Here is a 24,763-nt window from a genome sequence, read left to right as displayed (position 1 = left end):
TTGTGTTAGGCCTATTTTATGATCCTGTTAAAACCAAAACAGCGAAAACAAATAGCCAATCAAAAATGCCACTGCACGACCACGTGACTCAATGCGTCCTCAAAGCGCCGCTGCCACGCCCACTTTTCCGCTGACTAAACACCAATGCGGATCGAGCAGACTCATTTGTCAGAGCGCTTGTGCGGATTGTTTTCGTTGATTATAAATCAGATGACCGTGCATACGGATTTGTGTCAAAGTCTGCTGGCGGTTTTGTTTATGGAGAAAGGAAAAGGAAAGCAAACAGATGTTTAATCTCTTTGAACAGAATAGTGATTTTCTTCGTGCCTGACATATACGCTGAGTTGGACAAGGTAAAAATATTATTTAAAGCATACTGAATGCCAGCGTTACTGCAAATGTGAATAATCTTTATGAATATCTACGACGTATTAGTGGTAAAGAATGTTTCATGTAAAGGCCTGTATCTTACTAAGAGTTCATTCATGCTGATGATGTGGTATATTTTGAGTAGCAAAACATTCTGATTTCCTATTACTTCAAGGTCAGTGTTTGTTTTTAATGAATTACTGATTGCCATGTAATCTATGCATGAATATTGAGATATTGCCATAATTACTCCTATCATAGATTCTTCAGCAGTGAACACTGGATACATACATTTACATGGAATGTTACATTTTGTTTCTTTCAGGATGTACCCAACCTCCTGCGACACATTTGTGGCTTTGCCTCCATCTACAGAGGGTCAGGAGCGGATCATCTTCGGGAAGAACTCGGACAGGCCCTGCGATGAAGTTCAAGAGGTCGTCTACTACCCTGCAAAGAAACATGACCCAGGAGACAAAGTTGAGGTATCTCAAAATGTTCCCCAGTCAGCAGATTTCCTTCGGCACAGATCTGGCCCAAATACACCTCTGAAGTGTGACACAGATTAGAGTTTGCTGATGTTGTAGCCAGAACTGATCCAAAACAGTGATTTTAATTAGAGTTAGTTTGGGCAAAGGCTGTTGTTGGAAAGAGAGAGCAAAGAGGAACATATTAATGGAAATAACCTGTATTAAAATAGTTGCCAGTCACATAATACACCAATAGAAATGAAAAAAAGAGAAAAGCAACCAATAGCAAAGTTGAATAGCCCGAGGTCTATGGAAGCTTGTTTCTGGCACCACCAAATAAAAAAGGTAATTGTGATTTTTTTTATCTCACAATTCTGACTTTTATTCTCAAAAGCTGCAGTTGCGAGAAATAAAGCCAGAATTGCGCGATATTAACTCGCAATCCTGACATTTGCTTAAAATTACGAGTTCTCACAATAATAAGAATAAGTCTCACAATTCAGACTTTTTTTCTCAGAATTATATCTCGCCATTCTGACTTTGTAACTTGGGAGAAAAAGTCAGAATTGTGAGATATAAACTCATAGTTATAAACTTGTAATTCTGAGAAAAAAAGTCAGAATTGTGAAATATAAACTCGTAATTCTGAGAAAAAATGTGAGAATTGCGAGTTTATATATTGCAATTCTGACTTTATAACACAATTGTGACTTTATATCACACTATTCTGCCTTTATAACAAGCAATTGTGTATTTATATCTTGCAATTTTGCCTTTATAACTCACAATTGCAAGTTTATATCACACAATTCAGAGAAAAAAGTCAGAATTTCGAGATGTAAACTCGCAATTTATGAGAAAAAGGAGTCTTGTGAGATAAAGGATTTAATTACCTTTTAAATTGTTTTATTCCATGGCGTAAACAAGCTTCCATAGTGGTAGTGTGGATGGCCACAAACCTGCCGCACATCACTATAGCAGGTTACATGCAATTATAAACAAAATGTAGTTTAAAACCATAAGTTAGCATGTATCATGGTGTGCCATAGCCAAGCCACATATGATCCTCAGTTGTGTGCTGTCATCTGGGCCATATACCTCAAAACAAATGATGATCCAAAAGAAAATTACCTCCAACCCCATGGCGAAACATATATGGGGAAAGTTTGGCACACATGTGCTCAGCCATGCCAAATCTAAGCCAGATGTTTGCCCCAAGAGTTCTTGCTATCTGGGTCTGAATCGGCTATATTTCCCTCAGATTTGTCCAGCTGGATTTGAGAAACATTGTCCGAGTGCTGAAACTCTTGTTATTTCTTCTTTTCACCTGATCAGTGTACATATATAGAAATAGAGCAGGTGTCTCAGACGAATGCAGTGGTGCTGAGTCGCCCCGCCTGGCTGTGGGGGGCGGAGATGGGGGCGAACCAGCATCAGGTGTGCATCGGGAATGAGGCGGTCTGGGGGAAGGAGAGTGCGGAGGGTGAAGAGGCTCTTCTGGGGATGGATCTCGTCAGGTGATCCAAGAAGCAATTTTTCAATTCATATTCAGCATTGACTCATTTATTCAACTACTACAGTTCAGAATAAGTTGTAGCTTAATAAAAAATAAAAATAAATGTATGGGACATAAAAAAAAAAATTTTTTTAATTGAAAACCAAGCATATTGTACAAACGAAAGCACATATAACCAAACATGCCAGGCTTATAATATAGAAAAAAAGATTAAACTTTATTTTAAGGTGACGTAGTTACATTGTACTTACTCAAATAAGTACTGAGTAATATTAATTAACTACATGTGGAGTTACGGTTAGGGTTTGGTTTAGGGTTAGTTGCTATTTTATTTGTGCGAGTTTCTTAATAAAGGTCTTAAATGTGATTTGAAACACTTTGTATGTAGGCTGGCTCTGGAGAGGGCCAACACTGCTGAGCGGGCGGTAGATGTGATAACAGAGCTGCTGGAAAAATACGGCCAGGGCGGGAATTGTATGGAGGACGAGTGTGGATTCACATACCATAACAGCTTCCTCATATCAGACCGGACTGAGGCATGGGTGCTGGAGACTGCTGGGAAATACTGGGCCGCAGAGAGAGTGGAGAGTAAATACTGAGTCATGTGACATTACAGCTTAAAAATGTAAATTAGTTCAAGTGTTTAAAAGTCAAGTCAGGTTTATTTATATGACACTTTATAAAGGCAGCTCTACAAAAGATAATCGTGTGATTATTCAGCTCAAGTTTAGTTCAGTGTTGTTTCAGTTTAGCTCATTAACTGTGACAGTAGCTGCGTTTCTATGCAAAGTTGCGAATTTATCTTGTGCGCAAAATATTGCATAAAACACTTGCGAATAAAGCAGCGTTTTCATTCTATGTGTTCAAGAGAAGATAATCGTCACTTCCTGTTATAAAAATGGAAGTTGCTGCAATCGGGGAAGCCACTGTGGCTCTTTTATCCTTCATCAGAAATGACTTGCTTCTCAGAGAATGTGACAAAACACAATAAACGCGGTAATGTTCTCTTGCGTTCGGATGCTGGTATTTGTGAACGCAATTGCGTAAGGCGATTCTGGGAGGGGATTTACCAAATCTTGATGTTAGACTTTGGCTCAGGCATTTCAGAACGATCAAACCAACATCTGAGATGCTGTGATGTGATTGGTCCGCTAGTTAGTCCAGTAATCCAATCACATCTTCTGCTGAGGCAAAGTCATGTGAGTTTGTTATTGCGCATCAAGGGATTTATTCAGTAAATGTGTTTCCATCATAGTTTATGCGGAAGGCTTATCAGATACAAAAATTATCCACCTCGTCTTTTGCACAAATTTATGCACATCTTGTTTCCATCCAGCGTTTTCTTTATGGAATATCCCAAAATGCACATTAAAATAGGTGGATGGAAACATAGCTAATGTTGCATCAATTTCATCAATTATGAAAGTAATTTAATCCATTTATAAACACCTCTACAGAAGACAATAGCATCGTTATTTAGCTCATTCAGTTCAGTATTGGTTCAGTTCAGTGCAGATGTTGCAAAGATCAGATCAGTTCAGTTAAAATGTTCACATACAGTGTCAGTCCAGTTAATATTACTTACAATATTGCTGAATATTAATTGTCTTTTAAAAGGTCTGACGCTGTTTCTCTCTGTTAAAGCCGGCTATCGAAACATCTCCAATCAGTACTCCATTACTACTAAGATTGATAGGGAGCACCCGGAGTTGAGGACGTATGCACAAGAGCAGAGCTGGTGGGATGGAAAGGCTCAGTTCAGCTTTGCCGAGGTTTACTCCTACTCAGCCACAGCCCGAATCGAGGCCGCAGGGGGACGATACTGTGAGGGACGCAAACTTCTGCAGAAGAGTGAAGGTTACTATTAGTTTGGTGGTGGAAAATGATCAGCAAATTCATGCAAAGTGCTAAATAATCACATCTACTCATATATTTATGACAGTGTAATTCAGGGGTGCCCAATCCTGCTCCTGCCGATTGACTGTCCTGCAAAGTTCATCTCCAACCTGAAGGATTGGGCACCCCTGGTGTAATTGGTTGATTGTAAAATACACTACCAGTTAAAGGTGTGGACACACTTACGTGAGTCTGTGCCTCTTAGGATCGTAAAACCATTGCTAGAATTTAGTTTTGTTGCCCAATCATAATAGTGCCTTTTTTTTACAAAACATCTCAGGTTACGCATGTAACCATGGTTCCCTTAAAAGGGGAACGAGACACTGCATCCTCTAGAGCAGTGTTTCTCAACCCTGCTCCTAAAGGACCCCCAACACTACACATTTTCTTTGTCTCCCTAATCAAACATACCTAATTCAACTTGTGGCTCATTAGAAGAAACTCCAGGAAGTGAAATAGTTGTGTCAGAAAGAGTAGACTTTCAAAATGTGCAGTGCTGGGGGACCTCCAGGACCAGGGTTGAGAAACACTGAGTCCTCAGAGAACACTATGGGGAAAAAATGCCCACTCCGCCATGCTGAGGGAATGACTGCCAAATTGGCTGTGACAAGCACAAACAAAGCCTCAACAGACTTAGATGCCAGAGTCAGATCCCGTTACTCGGGTCTGACACAGAACTGTCAGTGACACTATTCCCTACGGCCACCACCCAAGGGCCTGGTAAAACCAGCCTCTACGCCAGACATTATTAGAGGGCAGCTTCAGCCTTAGTATTGACTAATAAAGGGATCGCCTGCTTAGGGACCCAACCTATGGGGAGGCAGCCGCGGCTTCATGAAACATAAGGAAGCTGCTTACTTAAGAAACCTGCCATAAGGGGAGGGCATCAAACTCAATATATATAATATATATATAGGGGGATCTGGTTGAACTCCTAAACATCACGGGACATTTAAGTAACAAAATGCTCAACCCCATCTGACCTAGAGTCAGCATCTTGCAAGGCCAACATTCTGAATTTAAGGATGCTCAACCAGTGAGAAGGGGTGCAAAGCTCAGGCAAAACCACTTCACACCAGGCACCAGAGATGGGTTCTCTGGGGAGCTGAGGACTCAGCTGAATGACCCTCTTAGTGAGGGGAGTCCAATACTCACCCAAGACTGTGATCCCCAACTTTGAAGTAGGAGGATAGACCCTAATAAAGAGACCCTAATAAAGAAACCATGTAAGGGAAGCGTGTACTACGCCCAATAGAGGAAACTAATAAACAGCTGCAAAGTGTTAGCTGTGCTATAGTCTCCGAAGTCTGCCTGAGCTGGAACAGAGCGTGGAGGACCCAAGAGAAGATATCTCAGTAGCGTGGATACTATCCATGATAGACCCTGCGGTCTGGGGATCATCTCGAGCGCTCTTGTGAGAGCAGAAGACACAGGCTCAACCATATTATCGATCTCCGGCACACACAAGGGAGCTGCCTGCCTAATAACCCATTTTAGGGGAGGCAGCTATGACCTTGCGAATATGGTAAAGTTTGCATTCTGGGGCAACTGCCTGTTAAAGAACCCAAAATAGGGAGGCAGTTTCATCCAGATAAATGGAGCCTCCTACCTAGGGGACCCCAATACTGGGGGATGCAGCCATGACTTCATTACCACAAGGCAGCTGCAACCTTGAAACTTCAGCATATCAAAAAAGGGAACCATTACTAATTGGCTTGAAGGAGGTGGCTGCCCCTAGGTTATCATAAGAGAGCTACCTATTTCTTATAGGGAAGCCACACAGAGGTGGAAGGCAGCTCTCCTTACCTCTGAGATTGTAAGTGCTCGAAAGCTGTGACAAGGGCCTTGCTTCGTGCCCATAATGGGGAAGGTCCAACTCATTCTACCAGGTACTGACAACCTTAGTATATTGCAATGAAGGGCTCGTGAAGGGGCCGCCTGCTTTGGTACCAAACCTCTGGGGAGGCAGCCGCAACTTCACAAGACATAAGGGAGCTGCCTACTTAAGGAATCCGCCATTTGGGGGAGGAAGCTTCAACCTTAATACATTTGAAATGGCTCTGCTTAAGGACCCCAACTCTGGGGAGGCAGCTACAACTTCAAGACCTAAAGGATCTGCCTGCTTAAGGAACCCTTTATCAAGGGCTGGCAGCTTCAACCGTAGTACATTGAAATGACTCGTGAAGGGGCCACATGCTTAGGGACCCAGCTTCGTGGGAGGCAACTTCACTAAACACAAGGGAGCTTCCTACTTAAGGACCCCGTCATTAGGGTGAGGAATGATTCATGAAGGAGCCGCCTTCTTACGAACCCCACTCATGGGGGATTCAGCCACAACTTCAAGGACAAAAGGGAGTTGCCTGCTTAAAGGACAAGTTTGGTATTTTACACTTAAAGCCCTGTTTTAAGATTGTTTCTCCATTGACTTGACTTGGGACAAATACTACGATAAAACCAGCTGGAAAGCATCTTTTGCAGCGATTTTTGTGTGAGCATATCAGTGAACACCCCTGACCACTCGGTGAATTTCACGTCTTTGTAAACTAAAGTTTAATGCGTTTTAGGAGGGATTGTTCCAGTGCACCTATGCAACCATAGTGGAGGTGGAGGGGTGCAACCACAGAAACCAAAAATTCTCGGGCCAGCAGCATGTGTCCAAATTTTTATCTTAACCGTTCTATTTCATCAGAAACGATCTTAAAACAGGGCTTTAAGTGTAAAATACCGAACTTGTCCTTTAAGTGACCCGCTATCAGGGGGAGGCAGTTTCACCTTATATCAAAAGAAAAGTTCTTAAGTGAGCCGCCTACTTAATGGACCCACATAAGTGGAGGGCATCTACTATGAGGGTGCCTACCTAGGGAACCCCAATTCGTGGGGAGGCAGCTCCACCTCATATTGCACCTCACACACACTAACAAAAGTACCTTACTGAACCTAACAGAAGACCGCAGACTGCGCCTTTGCCTCCCTAAACTTAACAACCACCATCTTGACGAATGTGCCAAAAAGCTCAGATGGCGAGACTGGCCCATCGAGGAGAAAGTTCTCCCCGATGTCAGTCTGAATTAGTGAGTGTCTCAGTTATGCACAAAGTGCACCAGATTAACACTCTTTCTGAAAACGCTTGGCAGAGAGTTTCTTCATGATATTCACAATAGCATGTACACAGACAAACGGATCCTGAAGACAAAGCAAGTTGATGACACCTAATACAGGTGCCCTTTTATGCTCACAGTCTTATGCTGGTAGTGACGTCACAGACTGTCGCCGGCCAATGACATTGTCACGTCTGTGTCCACTGGGCACAGAGATGTCCAAGCCCCGGCCCCCCTCTTGCTCCGGGCTTGCTTTTATGGAATACCATTTTGTGGACTTTCATATTTTTAATGACTACTATTATTTAAAGTGGAAAATAATAATAATATAGAAAAAATGTATTTGTCCAAACTTTTTTTTATTGGTACAGTACATCATTGTATATTATTATTTATAATTGTACTTATAGATTATTTATTCACATTATTTATTGAATTAAAAACTCACAGACAAGTTGTTAGACAGTTATGTCATTAAAACATTGTACTTACAGGCCACATCACAGCAGAGACAATGATGGCTATTTTGAGGAATAAGGAAAGCGGGATCAACATGGAGGGAATGTTCATGACCACAGGAAGTATGGTGTCAGTCGTCCCCAAAGACCCAGATTTACCTGGTGTCCACTTCTTCACGGCCACTCCAGACCCTGAACGGTACGCCAGGCTAGCTGATATTCAGAAGTCAAAGCTATAGTACAGGGCAGTTCTGACTAATGTTTTTCTTCTGAATTATTTACGCATGTCATATGTTACTTTAGATTAGACATGATTTTTCATATAAATTGTGAATTATTATTATAAAAATAGTATGGTTTGTAATGATATTTAACCATTTGTTAATGTACACTACCAGTTAATAGCTTGGAATAATTAAAGGTACACTTTGTAACTTTTGGCCCTCTAGCGGGTAAAAAAACAAAACTGCATGCATTTTGTGGAAGAACATTGTTTTGGTTGTGCTTCTGCTCTGGGTGACTGTGCTAGTGAAAATGGCTATCCTACTAATCATAAAACATTCACTATAGGCTTAAGAGATTTAAACAGTTAAGATAGAAATATCTCAAGCTGACTAGCTGAAGACGTTACTGTAGCTTTACCCATTAATAGACACGCTACTTCCTTGAAAATAAATTCCAGCACAGCACTACGACAACAATGAAATGAGCTTTCACAATAGATAATGCTTTACAATGAACTCTGTTAGAGAGCAACATATGGCAATTTATCTGTTGTACCTTATATCACCTGAGTAATAAAAACGGCATCATATCCGCTTCGCTTTTACAACATTTCAAATCCCTCAGTTCTCTGCTTCTCTGAAAAGCCACGCTAATGTTGGTTCTTGTTTTTATTGCGAGCTCTGTCACGTTCTCTTTTTGCCAGCAGACTTTCCTCTGTTCAGTGTTTGATTAAAATGAATGATTTCCCGGAGGTTGGAGATTTAGCGGCTCCATGTCAACCTTTCTCGCTCGTTGTGAAAACTAATCTCTACCACTCCCGCACCATACATGCGTCACAGTAGCCGGAGCAACTTTTCTCTATTTACGGAAATGACGAGACACGCACAGGCGAGTGACGTATGTGCACAATTTCCCATGAACACCATCCCGCCTGGTCTTAGAAAAATGTTCTTTACAGACAACATTGTCAAAATCCCCATTCAAAACATTGTGTAAATGCCCCCTCAAATATAAAAACAAAAATTATGTGTTTTGAACCGTTCATTTAGCTACGTTTTGGCGTATTGGGGGCCTGAAAAGGCAAACTTTTAAAAGCAATACCGTTACCATCTCCATGTAAACTTCAAAAACGTGTTCAGTCTATAGGTGTGTAGTGTTTCTTTACGAAGTGACATCGCCAACTACTGGCCTGGAAGCAGAATACAGCATTTTCAGTCGTTTCATGGATCCATGTGAATGGGGATCATTTTGACGATGTTGTCGTTTGTATTTGAAAACCGCAAAGGAAAAAACGTTATAAATAATGTTATGAAGGTTCAAATATATTAAATTTTTTAATATATTCAAATAGAAAACAATTGTTTTAAATTGTAATAATATTTCACAATATTACTGTTTTTACTGTATTTTTATTTATTTGGTGAGCAGAAGAGACTACTAAAAAAAAAAAAAAACATAATTATTCCAAACTGTTGACCAGTAGTTAATATAGTATTACTAATTCTAGTGGCTTTTGCAATATTATCATTGAAATTGACTCCAAAAATGTAATGATTAATTAATTACTCCTTTATCAATTTCATGCAGCTGTAATACTTAAAATTGTACGTTTTTGTCCCCCCACAGGTCTGTCTTTAAGCCGTTTATATTTGTATTAGACATAAAGCAGCTGAAGGACACATGTTCTCCATGTTTTGGAGAGGAGGATCCCGTGAAGAAGAAACCCCGTTTCCAGAGCAAACCGAACCGCAAACACCCTCTGTTCCTGAAGCACGAGGGGATCGCCGCCATCATCGACAGCACCATGGTGAGCTGTTTGTGAATGTCAAAGGTCTACACAGTTTTAAAGATCAAATCACATGACCGATAAAGTTATTGTCTCCTAAGAGAAATAATTGATTCTGAAATGAGTCGTTAGTAATTCCAGTCTCACTTCCTGGTACAAACCTATGTAACACATTTGCATAATGCCAGTCAATGGTCTTCATTGGCTGCTGGTGAACAACATATACTTTGACCCTCAAAAACTGTAGTTGTAGCTGAGACTGGAAGAGTTTGATTTGTGTTGTTCATGTCGAGAAGAAGCTGTTTTCTGCAAATCCACTTTGATTAAAATTGATATGGTAAAACCGACGCCATCGTTACTATTCATATCACTGTGTATCAAGAGCTGAAATCCAGATATTGTATTAGGCGTTTTGTTTCCGACACAAGCTGTAAGCAGTAGACCAATCACAACAGACTGGGCCATCTGACCAATCAGAGCCAAGTAGACTCTCAGAAAGGAGGGGTTTAGAGAGACTGAATCCTTTATCAAACCGTTTCAGACACAATGAGAAAAGAGCTGATGCTGCTATGTATGTTTTGAGAAAATTAAAGTGTTTTTTGACCTTAGCTGCATGTAAACCTGTTGAAGGAGACTTGCAAAATAAAACGAGGAACCTGTAAAATAGCATAAATTCACATGTAAAGTGGTTAGCCAATCATAACAAAGGCCATTCACATGGAAATCTTAAAGGTACAGTAGCCAAAACAGTTTGTTTTGGAGAGATGGTGGGAAATTGTCATGAAAAATACATTGTGTTGTGCAAGAGTCCAATATATGGCTTTTTTAATATAGAGATCTCATGTAAAGAGACATAATGTTTGTTTGTTTGTTCAGGAGAGTGGACAGAAGATTGAACAGAATATGAGAGATCTGGAGACGAGGAAGTTGGCAGAGATGGAGAAATATCTAACCGAGGGGATTGAGGATTCAACACTGCTGGTTCATCTCTTTACAGAAACTGTAGCTGAGGAGCTTAAAATTTACAGTAACGTCTGAAACTTAGTTTAGAATTGAATTTTTTTTTTTTGAATGGGATTATTGGATGTTTCTTCAACTATAGGCACTTTTGGGACCTGTAGATCCTAGTAAAACACACTTTTTACACTGTCATTTTCAGAACTTCAGTTGTTTTGCTTCTCAAGTTAATGTATCTTGATTTAGGAATCTTTAGACATTTGCACTGGAAAACAAGACAATACTACTGAAAAAGAACAGCACTTTTTTGCAGTGTGATCAGTAAACGATATCTTCTGTTTGGGAGCAGAGCTATTCAAACTTTGTTTGTTTGTTTTTCTTCGTAAAATGAATTAAAAAGTTATGGAGATCTGTATGAAATTATATTTTCAATCTTTGAAGTGTTGCTAATACAACTTATTGTGCTTCCTAGGCATTTACATTTAGAGAACATATTGATTTATTTTATGTTCCCTTCAATTTATTCCTTAAGTTTTCTTTAATTGGTCTTAAATTTACCTTCATAAAACCTGCAGAAACCCTGTAAAGCCATATGGTTACAAATAAAACCCAAGACAGTTTTAATGTGACCTTAATAACTTCATATGTTGAAATCTCAATCTCAACCCGTCAGATATAAAAGTTCCCACAGTTGAAGAAACACCCTCATACCTCTACTAATGGAGAGATCATTTGCACAATCTTTCAGGCAATTCCTGTATGTTTGGACATCATTTTAATAATATACTCAAAACCATTGACAAGTTAGTCACATTGTCATTACTGACATGTTAAATAAGTTGTGTGTTTTTAGCATTTTAGAGTGCATGTCAAAGATCTCCGATATCATATGCAAACACGTACAGTTAAATAATTAATTCCAAAGGATTTACTTTGGGAAATGTGTGAACTGGAAGTTGGCCGAACTTACTACTGTATCTGTCCACTCAATTCAAGTAAAAACACACAAAATAATAATACAAAGATCAACACTCATTAAAGTCCATTCCACAATCACAGTGAGCTTGTCTTTATTATTATTTCATGGACTTGTGAACTGGCTTCAGTGCCAGGCTGACCACAGACTGCAGTGTTCAAAGGAGACCAGGTAAATGAGATCATTTCAATTCCCGCCGAAAGTATTTTAGTCACGGATCAAAAAATAAAAAACAAGTATTGCTGAAACTGGTAAAAAAAAAATAAAAAAAAAATGCAATTATCAGAATAGCAAACAACATAGTCACGGATCAAAATATAATTGGAGTGAGGTGAACTCCCCTCTTCGATTGATTGGCTAAAGGAGGAGCTGTCAATCAAGAAGTAGCGGACCAATGGTGACGCTTAAGCCCTCCCTAATTTACATGAAACTGCAACATTTGGAAAAGCAAGTGTGGAAAGAAATACAAGCTTACAAAATAGTAAAATATGAGCAGAAAATGTAAGAGCACAAAGTACAGAGTAATAAAAACAAGGAAAACAACTTTTAAGAACACAAACATAAACGCATAAAAAGTTTTGATTCATGCTTGTTATTTTTTTAAATGCGCTTTAAATTTTTTGATTCATGCTTATATTTTGGTCCGTGACCACGTTATTTTGCTAATCTGATCATTTTGCTTTTTTTCCCGAGTATGTGCACTATTTTCTTACGAGCGTTTAAAAAAAAATAAAAAAATTATCCGTGACCGCAATACTTTCGACGGACATCCCAGTATTCTCCTTCAATGAATTCACTTGTTGGGACCCTTCTTATACTGTCTATGGTTGGGACCTGTCTATGGTTGGGTCTTTCCTGTTTAATCGAGACAAAATAAAATATATCGCCCTCGTGAGGCTTTGAAATGAAACACAGCCACTTCTCATCAAGGTAATGAATCATTTGGAATTCAATTTATTTGAATATATCAGAATTTTTTTGGTGCGGGCTAGTTATCACATGGGCTATATCTCAATACAGGTTATATTCAACTCAGACATGCTATGGAAATAAATACATATCTGCCAGTGATTCTGCCACATACATCTGCCAAATGTAAAAAAAAAAAAAAAAAAATTAGTCAATGAGCGCAGTATTGTAAATAAAACCGTTTATGGGATACATTCTTAACTTAGAGTGGTGTAAATATAACTCCACCAGAACTGCAATATTGTTATTAAACCGGATTAAATTACTGCAAAATAAATAAATTAAAATTCTGTTATGGATTACGTGTCAGTCAGTTCAATCTGTAAAATAAAAAAAGACTAAAATTCAAATGTCAAGGGGAAATAAAAGCAGCTCAGCTAACAGTTCTTCAGCACTCCCTGTTCAGTCCTGAAATGTTTAGTTCGTTTCCAAACTCCCCTTTGCCATCCTGTTTGTGTGAGGTAGGTGAATTGTTCAAGACCTCATTCTAGCCAACTACTTTCACATCTGGCTATTGCTATTAGTATCAATAGAACAAATAATTCACTTAAAGGGATAGTTCACCCAAAAAATAATATTAGCCCATGATTTACTCACCCTGAAGCCATCCTAGGTGTATATGACATTCTTCTTTCAGACGAATACAATCGGAGTTATTAAAAAATCCTGGCTCTTCCAAGCTTTATAATGGCAGTGAATTGCTGTTTCTATTTTGAAGTCCATAAAAGTGCCTCTCTCCATCATAAAAGTGCATCTCTCCATGATAAAAGTGCATCTCTCCATGATAAAAGTGCATCTCTCCATGATAAAAGTGCCTCTCTCCATCATAAAAGTGCCTCTCTCCATCATAAAAGTGCATCTCTCCATGATAAAAGTGCATCTCTCCATGATAAAAGTGCATCTCTCCATGATAAAAGTGCCTCTCTCCATCATAAAAGTGCCTCTCTCCATCATAAAAGTGCATCTCTCCATGATAAAAGTGCATCTCTCCATGATAAAAGTGCATCTCTCCATGATAAAAGTGCATCTCTCCATGATAAAAGTGCATCTCTCCATGATAAAAGTGCCTCTGTCCATGATAAAAGTGCCTCTCTCCATCATAAAAGTGCCTCTCTCCATGATAAAAGTGCATCTCTCCATGATAAAAGTGCATCTCTCCATGATAAAAGTGCATCTCTCCATCATAAAAGTGCTCCACACTGCTCCGGGGGGTTAATAAAGGCCTTCTGAAGTGAAGCGATGAGTTTGTGTAAGAAAAATATCAATATTTAAAACATTATAAAGTAAAATTCTAGCTTCCGGCCATACGCAGTCTACTTACGCCTAAAGCACAACTTACACAACTTGTGGCGTCAGCAGTAGCGTTAGTGCGTCATGCCGTAGCGTAAATATCAGCAGTGCGTCGCATAATGTGCGCTTTAGACTTGAGTCGAATCCGTATGTTTGTTTGGCCGGAAGCTAGTTATTTTACTTTATAAAGTTTTAAATATGGATATTTTTCTTACACAAACTAATCGGTTTGCTTCAGATGGCCTTTATTAACCCCCCGGAGCTGTGTGGAGCACTTTTATGATGGATAGATGCACTTTTATGATGGATAGATGCACTTTTATGATGGATAGATGCACTTTTATGGTGGATAGATGCACTTTTATGATGGAGAGAGGCACTTTTATAATGGATAGATGCACTTTTATCATGGATAGATGCACTTTTATGATGGATAGATGCACTTTTATGATGGATAGATGCACTTTTATGATGGATAGATGCACTTTTATGGTGGATAGATGCACTTTTATGATGGATAGATGCACTTTTATGATGGATAGATGCACTTTTATGGTGGATAGATGCACTTTTATGATGGATAGATGCACTTTTATCATGGATGGATGCACTTTTATCATGGATAGATGCACTTTTATCATGGATGGATGCACTTTTATAATGGATAGATGCACTTTTATCATGGATGGATGCACTTTTATCATGGATGGATGCACTTTTATGATGGATAGATGCACTTTTATCATGGATGGATGCACTTTTATAATGGATAGATGCACTTTTATGATGGATAGATGCACTTTTATCATGGATGGATGCACTTTTATAATGGATAGATGCACTTTTATCATGGATGGATGCACTTTTATAATGGATAGATGCACTTTTATCATGGATGGATGCACTTTTATCATGGATGGATGCACTTTTATGATGGATAGATGCACTTTTATCATGGATGGATGCACTTATAATGGATAGATGCACTTTTATGATGGATAGATGCACTTTTATCATGGATAGATGCACTTTTATCATGGATGGATGCACTTTTATAATGGATAGATGCACTTTTATCATGGATGGATGCACTTTTATCATGGATGGATGCACTTTTATGATGGATAGATGCACTTTTATCATGGATGGATGCACTTTTATAATGGATAGATGCACTTTTATGATGGATAGATGCACTTTTATCATGGATAGATGCACTTTTATCATGGATGGATGCACTTTTATGATGGAGAGAGGCACTATTATGATGGATAGATGCAATTTTATGATGGATAGATGCACTTTTATGATGGATAGATGCACTTTTATGATGGATAGATGCACTTTTATGGACTTCAAAACAGAAAGGGCTGCCACTATAAAGCACTTTTTTTTTAAATAACTCTGATTGTATTCGTCTGAAAGAAGAAAGTCATATACACCTAGAATGGCTTGAGGGCGAGTAAACCATGGGCTAATTTTCTTTTCTTAGGTGAACTATCCCTTTAAATGTGCCCTAAAATGAACCACTGTCCATCCATCAGCAGCCTTGGAAGCGGTCTGAGTCTATGTGAAGCGGTAGTGCAAGGCCTCATCCAGGAAGCCGAACTCGAGGCTGATGTGCTGAATGACTCGGCCCTCGAGCAGACGAGAGCCGTACGCTAAAGCCTCGCCCGGGTCAGCGGCCAATCCCACGCTCTGCAGCCAGCAGACCATCTCACTGCCCAGGAACGTCTCAGCGGTGCTTTTCTCTCCACACCTGCACAGCAGCAAGAGCACGCGTCACCCACTGCACCCAAACACACACACCAGCAGAGAGCAAGAGCACGGGTCACCCAAACACACACACCAGCACAGAGCAAGAGCACGGGTCACCCAAACACACACACCAGCACAGAGCACGGAAAGCAAGCGGCACACAGACAGGAAGTGAGAGATGATTAGAAAGCAAGAGAAAAGGGGCGGGGGGAAATCCAAGAGAGATTCATGCAAATGTGCAAACATGTTTTAATGCACAAACATGCTGTAATGGGAAAACCATGATCAAAATAAGACTAAATATGACTTTTTGTGCATGCACCAAAAACAAATCAAACAAGCGAATGAATGCATAAATAAACAAGAGATGGCAGTGAAGAGTCTCTCACCTTTTCTTGTGAACAATGTCTCTGACGCACTGCTGCTTATGATATGTAAGGAACTGACTGCAGGTCAGTCTGATCTCCTCAGACGCCACGGAGCCGCTGACCTCCTGACCCCAACCCCGCCACAGGCTCGCTAACCTTTGCCGACATACACAAGACATCTAATCATTACCCTAATTATGTATCTAATATTCACATTAAACAGGATTGTTTTTCTTATACTGTTTAAACACAAGCTCTTTCCCCCATCCAGAACATTTATTGAAGAAAAGACACAAACACTGTTTGGGAATGTTTTTGGAAGCAACCTCAACACTGTAATGACCAGTAATTGGACTATTAATGCTACAAAATGGCTAATTAATTTATTACACTTACACTTACAACATAAATGTCAATAAAGTTTGTAATCCCATGATTACAGCCTCTTTGCAGTTCTGCCTTACATTGTGACAGGATCTCGAAGCAACTGAAATGAACCACTATTCAGAAATTAGGGATCTTTTTACTCGCTCCAGCCGCTTTGCTTTTTGATTGTGTTTACACTCTCTTGGTTCGGACCAAAATAGAAAATTATACAATAAGTAAACGTTATATAAAAACGCTGTATTCTGCTCCCAGGCCAGTAGATGGCGATGAAACACTATAGACTGAACACGTAATACGCATGTGCATGACGTCACAGTTTTCACAGATTCGTGTTTCTCTTTCAAGCATTCGTTTCGGTGTCTCGCTATGGGATACACCCCGTCCGCATATTCCCCAGAAGCCCTATTACATTACGCCAGCCCCAATTGGCTGTCAGACATGACGTAGTGTCTGGGAGTGGCTACCCCACCCCTCAGTATAAGAGGAGCAACACAACGTCATTACGACATTCAAAAACCTCTTCTCGCTTCACACCAGAAGCCTACAAACTTTCCAACGACCTTCTGGACGAATTATTGGCCACCACGCCGCTTTTCGCCTGGCTCCTTCGAGTCGCATTACAGCCGATTGCAAGGATTGTTCGACACAACGATGCAGACTATCCCGGCTAGTGAGGGAGAACCTGTGCGACTTTGTTCATGCGGGAACAAAATTTCATGCAAGGACACACACCAGTGCTGCGTTCAAGTCCACTTTTAGACAAGCACTTGCAAACTTCCCTAAGCACTTCCCCTCGGGGGAATCCCTGCCGCCATTTTCGTGAAGTGGACGAGGGAAGTTTATATGGACAGACACTTGTTCCCTCGATTTTGACCGAGGGAGCGAGTCTATTTCCTATGTACACTTCAGGCAGCTCCATATACCACAATGCAACATGATTGTTTGTGACGTCACCACATATCTCGTCTAATCCCCACCACCACAAACAACTCTATGATATATTAATAATGATTTTTTTTAATTTAAAACAACCCAAACACATCTATATACATTTGGATGCTGCATTAAACAAATAATAAATCAACTCCATAGCTGATTACAAGTGAGCAAGGGTTTAAGACGTTCCAATTCAGCCCATTGCCGTTTCCGCCAGTAGTGGGCACTCGTGCAACGTAAGCAATGACGTACATCCGAGTGAACGAGACGGAGGGAAGTTAGCGAGTGAAGGGCGTGACAATTTTGGACTGGAGCGCAGCACAGGTTGGACTGGGCTGAAACATGCTCAATTGGCGATTCATGTGAACACTGCGCACGCTTCACCATGAAATAAATCAATGGTAAATGGACTGCATTTATATAACGCTTTTACAGACCCAATGGCCACCAAAGCGCTTTACATATTGCCTCACATTCACCCATTCAATCACTCATTCATACACCGACGGCGGTGTCAGCCATGCAAGGCGCCATCCATCTCGTCGGGAGCAGCTGGGGTTAGGTGTCTTGCTCATGGACACCTCGCCGGTCATGGACACCTTGACACTCAGTCAGGTGGAACCGGGGATTGAACCACTAACCTTCCGGTTTGTAGACAACCTACATGAACCAATGAGCCACTGCACTGAAGAGCCTTCGTCGTAGGCTAGCACTCCAGGGATCCCCTCATAACACCTTGCCCCGTGCCAGCTGCTACTCCACAGGTATCCATTCCTGTAGAGTTGCCCACCCCGGCAGCTCTATCCTAGGGTGAGCAGCTCGATGTGTGCGTACCTCGGCCCAGTCTGCTCAGCACGGCCGAGGAAGAGGACGTGCGTGATTTCGAGGAAGAGGGGCAATCGGACTTTCTTCTCTCTGAAGAGGAAGACTTCGAGGACTCCGCATTCCTCCCCCCTGCGCACCCGGATCCACGGAAGAGGCGGGCGGGGCAACATCCTCCCAGCTTCTCAGTGTTGATCTGCCAGATGTGTGCAAACGCGCTGCAGAGAAACTAAATCACCCATATTCCAGTAAGGGTCATGTGTCCCCAGCTGGATCACTTGCACACTCAACAAGGGGAATGTCAACTTCATGGGCTCTCTTTAAAGGAGTCACGATACAGGATATTTGCGAAGCGGCGAGTTGGTCCTCGCCGCATACATTTGCAAGGTTTTCTAAACTGGATATTACAGCTCAAACTTTAGCACATGCCATATTGAGCGTAGGAGTTCGAGGCAGGCTATATGGCAATACGGGAGTTAGGATATCCCATAGTGAGACACCAAAACGTATGCTTGAAAGAGAACAATATGTTACTTGCGTAACCCCAGTTCTCTGATTAAGTGCATTTATACCCCTTTTCCACCAAGGCAGAGCTGGTGCTGGTTCGGAGCCAGAGCCTAATTTCAAATCGGTTGTTTGTTTTTCGACACCCAGAGCACCAGCTCCGAACCAGTAAAAGTGGTTCTTAAGTAGCACCAAAACATTGCTAGGCTAGAAGTAAGAACCGCTTGCGTCAGGGGCTGGGGGCGGGGTTACCGTGACCAACAAGACGAACAGACACTAGTGACCATTTTTTAAATAGCAGCTAATCAAGCAAATAGTAGCTCGATTGTAATCTCCATCTATGCAAGTTACGGCGAGCTGCACGAATGCGTTGGATTCGCCATGTTTGGATGCCAATGTATGTTTGCAAAGCCATGAGTATCAATACTAGTAACCGCCATTGTTGATGGGTTGTTCGAGATGCATCGGAGCGGCGCGGCTGATTGGAGCTGCGGGAGTGTTTGAAGAGTAAACGACTCCTTGTGCTTTTGGATCGCTTTCGCAGTGTTTTGATGTCATGCGGCGATCGGTCTGCGAGAAGCTGATACATCTCGAACAAGCCTGATGTGTTTGTGTTTGGCGCTGCCGCGCTAGTGTTGCTGGGCAACATGAGATGTATACAGTGATGTAAGATCTGGCTCTGTGGTGGCTCTCTGGTCTGTGGAAAGGCAAACCGGTTCTTAGAAAGCTCGTCAGTCGAACCAACTCCGAACTGGCAATAGCTCTGGCTCTGAACTAGCACCTGGTTCTTGCTGATGGAAAAGGGGTACAAGTGAGGTGTCTCATCAGATCACCCTCCTTGCTGTGTGAAGCGAGGAAGAGGTGTGCTTGTTTTGAATGTCGTAATGACGTTGTGTTGCTCCTCTTATACTGAGGGGTGGGGTAGCCACTCCCAGACACTACGTCATGTCTGACAGCCAATCGGGGCTGGCGTAATGTAATAGGGCTTCTGGGGAATATCCCATAGCGAGACACCTCACTTAATGCTATCAGAGAACTGGGGTTACACAAGTAACCTATTGTTTTGTTTTTTACATGGAGACCGTTTTCAGAAACTTGCACTTTGAAACTGGTGTAAAAAATTTGTGTTTCCAGGCATCCAAAACGCTGTTGTCGTGTAAACGAACGGCCAAAACGCATAAAATGTTTTACGTTCGTATTTGAAATCGGTGTCATGTAAAAAGCCTCTTAGAGTTAATTTTTAACACTGAACCTAAAGATACAAAACAGAAAGACGGCTTTTATGACGTATATTTTGCGACTGAACTGTGCATTCAAAACGATGCTACGTCAATTTCGCAAAAACTTCCATATATCACTAAAATAAAGTTTTACACCAGCATGAGGTGGTTTTTCATGCAATTCGAAAAATGTATATTTTGCAAAACTGCAATGGAAACAGTTTTTGCACATTTACAGGTCACCTGACGTACGTAACAGTCGATCATTCTTTAAAGATGACGCGGTGTGTTTGGACAGAAGACGAGACTAAACTCATAAAAGACTAAAGTATTACGGGAATACTGGATTCTTATCAACAAAGAAATGCAAAAATGTATCAAGACCTTGAAGCAGATATGAGGGAGAAACACCTCATATGTGTCGCTCACAAGTATAAGGCCATTAATGCTTGGATATTAATGCCTTGGATATAACGTCTACGTCTCCTTCGATTAAAAAAAATGGCTAGTGCGGTGGCTGAGATGTATCAACATCCGTTGCTATGATTTTTGGAATGACTCAAACGTAATTTTAGATTGCGTAATTGCGCAATGAGTCGCATAACATCGGTTAATTAGCCTGACGTCGTCATACTGAGATTCTAGTCAGTATGTGACTCTGACACTGCGCCATTAGGCGTGTTTCAACCGAACCAGGAAAGAAGATGCCTCTGCACTCAATTGGATAGACCTACAACCAATCAGAGCAACGGACAAAATTCCAGGTTTCCGAAAAGGAGCTGGCAACGACCGCTGGTTATGTCCGCCTCGTCGTGCACGCCGAGTTGCATCGCCGTGATGCCCATTTCGGTTGCCCGTGAGTGCGACCGAAGGAGAAACAACAATGACCACAGGGTTTTCATTGCGTCTCATCTTCTTAGCGACCATCGGAGCCAGCTGATAAATTAAACTTTTGCCGAATCCCGTAGGAAGGACGGCAAAAACATCTTTCCGATCGACAAATGCCTTGATCGCGGTTCTCTGTTCCTCTTTTAAAATGTATGCCCCGTCTACATCTTCTATAACAGACGCGATGGCTGAATCTACACATCTCAGTTCTCCAGCGGCGGCCATCTTTGTTGTAAACTAATTCAACCCAAGCGCTCTTTGGTGACGTGGATGATTACGTTACGGTTGATCATCTGTCCATCATCGTATAAAGCCCGCCCTGACAATTTGATTGGTCCGAACAGCTTTGATTCGGGCATACTTGCTTCTCAACGGAGCCTCAAATGTTGTGGGCGGGGCTAAGTTCGGCTGGCATCCAGGCTATTGGTTAATGGAAACGCCGCCATTTCGCAATCATTTTTTATTGAAAATATCGAAATATCGCAAATCTGTAATGGAAACGTGGCTACAAGAATTGTCCCTTTTTGGCATCAAAGAAAGTTAGAAAAATAATTACATGTACTGTTTTTTTTTTTTTTTTTATCATTAATGTGTAAATGTTGACTGTCATGATGTGTTCATCTGCCTGACTGGAGTTGTGGATATGAAAAAAAAACAGTTTTTTCAGCTTAGCCTCAATAAATGCTCCGTCTGGAATGGGGAGGAAGTTTTAATTCCAGAAAATAACAGTAAGCTTTCATAGTGTGTCAAAAGATCAAGTAAAATTTGATTCGTCATCATTTGAGCCCTTTAAAGCTTGAAGAGTTTTGCAAAAAGTTGAGTTACCTTTTTTTGAACGGAGAGATAATTAAATGCTTGTCAAGGCCAAAAAATGCGAATGAAATGAGACCCTACAGAGGGAAGACAGTAAGAGATGCATGTTTCAGGAAAAGCGTTGGATATTTTAACTCCAGCACAACACATGTGATAGGATCACACACACACTCACCTGCCCGAAATTGGCCACGACACAGAAGAACTGCAACTCCACATACAGCTGTCCTGGATCTGTATTAAAGAGCCACCACAGACAGCTGGAGAGATTCTACCACGCGCGCGCGCACACACACACACACACACACACACACACACACACACACACACACACACACACACACACACACACACACACACACACACACACACACACACACACACACACACACACACACACACACACACACACACACACACACACACACACACACACACACACACACACACACACACACACACACACACAGAGAGAGAATGAAGAGTCACTACAACTGTACTGTAAATAACAGTGAAACCCAGACCAAAGAGAAGAGTGGTATCCATATGGTATCATATATGAAGTAAACAAAAAATCGAATATATTTTCACGAACAAATCATGATTCATCAATAACTTTCGTTCTAAATTTTATTCTAAATTTACAAAAAAATTTAGGAACAACTGAAACCACATGAAATCACATACTCGAGGTCTTATAAACGTGTTAACGCTCTGTTAAAGTGCCGCTATTATGTTTTTTCGAATATTCGCTTTCATGCAGTGTGTAACACAGTTGTTTGTACGATAAACAAAAGAAAGAATCGACTCTGAAACGAGTCGTCAGGGATTCCAGTCTCACTTCCGTGACCCGCTTATGTAACGCAGAAACACATTTGCATAATACTCGTCTATGGTCTTTGTTGGCTGCCCGCGAACGTCTACTTTGACCCTCAAACACTGTAGCTGGTTCGTGTGGTTTACATCAGACCTGTGACGGCAAATTCGAGTTATTTTCACTTCCAAAGAATGAGGATGTGTGGTAAAATTAATTTCTACAACAATACCACAGCAGAATAATCCCAACCTTTAGTTGTGTTCCCATCATTCTACCGACGACTGCTTCGTAAATCTCGGCAACTGCAGCGCAGGATTCGCAAAACGCTTGTCAGTGAAAGACGGGTCAGTACCCAGTTTATTTGGACTAACTTGCTCCTCAGAATAAAACAACCTGTAAGTATGGTTAATAATTGGCTTTTATATTTTCTATCGAGTGTTCAAAATACGTAGTTTTTGTCAAAATAAAATCCAATTTAACAGATCTGAAACATTTTTGGGTAACACTTTATTTTAAGGTGCTTGTAATAAGCAGTAATTAACAGTTAATAAGACACTTATAAGACCTTATGAGATGCATATAATATGCATATAAGCATTAACTAATGATAATAAATAAAATAAATGAAATAATACATTTCTCAAGTATCAATACATTGCACTTTTAGAACAGCCGAACAAACATAAGTGGTAACACAAACTCCCAGTCCCTTAAAAATTGACCTTCCCAAGAGGGAGTAGTTTCCCTGATCTCTTCAGGGCCTGGACCTTTAATTAACCCTTATATTAAGTAGTTAATGCTTATATGCATCTTATAAGGTCTTATAAGTGTCTTATTAACTGTTAATTACTGCTTATTACAAGCACCTTAAAATAAAGTGTTACCCATTTTTGCAAAGAAGACTGGAGAATATTCCTTGCTTCAACTAGGCATTCGATTCAGTGGTGTGAATGCAGTTTCACTTTGTGTCACCTAGGTTTTCAGTGGCATTGCATAGGTTGTGTTTTTTACCGTACGTTCACACCGCCGCCGGCGAGTGCGGCAAAATTCGCTCTCGCTGCCCTGCCAGCGACGCCGTGGAAAGATTCGTGGACGCTCTGATGCTCTGACGTAGATCGAATGCGTGGTCTTTTTTAAAACTGTATTTAAAGGGGCCGCAAAGCAAACAAGCATGTCCGATCGTTATGTTTGCAGAAAATTGATCGATGGAAAGAACTTAACAATTATAGTGACATGTTCGCTAAAAAGCCATTTGTGTGATGTGGCTTTTGTGTTCATGGTTAAGTGCTATTATAATTTGCATTCCCGCTGAAAAAGTGTTCTAGCATGAAAATCTTGTCTATAAATAGTGTTGCGCGCCTTCTTATCAAATTCAAATGATCAACCTCTCCTCTATTTTGCTTGGGAACTAATGTGGTCGGAACCAAAGTTTACAGGACTGCGTTCTCTGGAATTCTCTCAAACGGAGCACTTCTACATTCCGATTGGTTGCCGCCGGTTGCCGCCAAACTGCGTCATTGCTTATTACCATAAAGTTGACCTGACTTCAACTCTCCTCGCCGCTCTCACCGTCCAAGACGCGCCGCGCCGCGCCACCCTTTGCCGGAGCTCGCCACCGGCTCTCATTGAAAATGAATGACTTCCGGCCACTTTGACGCTCTCGCCGGCGGCGGTGTGAACGCACAGTTACATTAAAGGGTTAGTTCACCAAAAATGAAAACTCTGTCAGTAATTACTCTGCCTCATGTTGTTCCAACCCCGTAAGACTTTCGTTCATCTTCGGAACACAAATTAAGATATTTGTGATTAAATCTGAGAGCTGGATCACTCCTCCATAGGCTTCTTAAGGGATCGAAACTGGCCGGCCCAAAAGTTATTAAAGGCATCGTTAAAATAGTCCGAGTGACTACAGTGACTCAACCTTAAGTTTATCAAGCGACGAGAGTACTTTTTGTGCGCAAAAAAACAAACAGAAATAATGACTTTATTCAACTATTCATTTCCTTCTCTGTTGGCCTTGAGATTTCACGTAGTGTAACAGCGCAACGCTTCTGTGTTGTACGTCACACGCAGGCTCGCTATTGGCCGACGCTGGTCATGTGTGTGATGCGTGTGACGTACAACATAGAAGCGCTGCGCTGTTACACTACGTGAAATCTCGCAGCCCACAGAGAAGGAAATGAATAGTTGAATTAAGTCGTTATTTTTGTTTGTTTTTTTGCGCACAAAAAGTATTCTCG

At 41.0% G+C, this 24,763-nt stretch overlaps 2 protein-coding genes across 3 annotated transcripts in view; one reads left to right on the top strand and one right to left on the bottom strand.

The window, feature by feature from the left end:
- Window positions 1-194: 194 nt before the first annotated feature.
- On the top strand, window positions 195-10,968 carry scrn3 (secernin 3). Its single transcript, XM_056241888.1, has 8 exons — window positions 195-353; window positions 695-854; window positions 2,175-2,356; window positions 2,744-2,943; window positions 4,000-4,212; window positions 7,844-8,006; window positions 9,659-9,839; window positions 10,695-10,968. Exons 2-8 carry the CDS (start codon window positions 696-698, stop codon window positions 10,854-10,856), a joined length of 1,260 nt encoding a protein of 419 aa, XP_056097863.1. The 5' UTR covers window positions 195-353; window position 695; the 3' UTR covers window positions 10,857-10,968.
- Window positions 10,969-15,421: 4,453 nt separating this feature from the next.
- gpr155a (G protein-coupled receptor 155a) overlaps window positions 15,422-24,763 on the bottom strand; it is a 36,636-nt gene continuing 27,294 nt past the window's right edge. Inside the window, exons 13-16 of one of the 2 annotated variants that reach the window (XM_056241885.1) lie at window positions 21,882-21,977; window positions 21,719-21,783; window positions 16,158-16,292; window positions 15,422-15,769 (exon numbers count right to left, since the gene is read on the bottom strand). In XM_056241885.1, the coding sequence (XP_056097860.1) occupies window positions 15,577-15,769; window positions 16,158-16,292; window positions 21,719-21,783; window positions 21,882-21,977 (489 nt within the window). In that variant the 3' untranslated portion in view covers window positions 15,422-15,576. Of the gene's footprint in view, window positions 15,800-16,157; window positions 16,293-21,718; window positions 21,784-21,881; window positions 21,978-24,763 lie in introns of both variants that reach the window. The other variant, XM_056241886.1, reaches the window with a different exon arrangement.

The sequence above is a fragment of the Rhinichthys klamathensis genome, unplaced genomic scaffold, assembly GCF_029890125.1.
Source record: "Rhinichthys klamathensis goyatoka isolate OS25496 unplaced genomic scaffold, OSU_Roscu_1.1 h1tg000680l_1, whole genome shotgun sequence".
NCBI classification, from domain to species: domain Eukaryota; kingdom Metazoa; phylum Chordata; class Actinopteri; order Cypriniformes; family Leuciscidae; genus Rhinichthys; species Rhinichthys klamathensis.
This window is presented reverse-complemented; position numbering and strand designations above follow the sequence as displayed.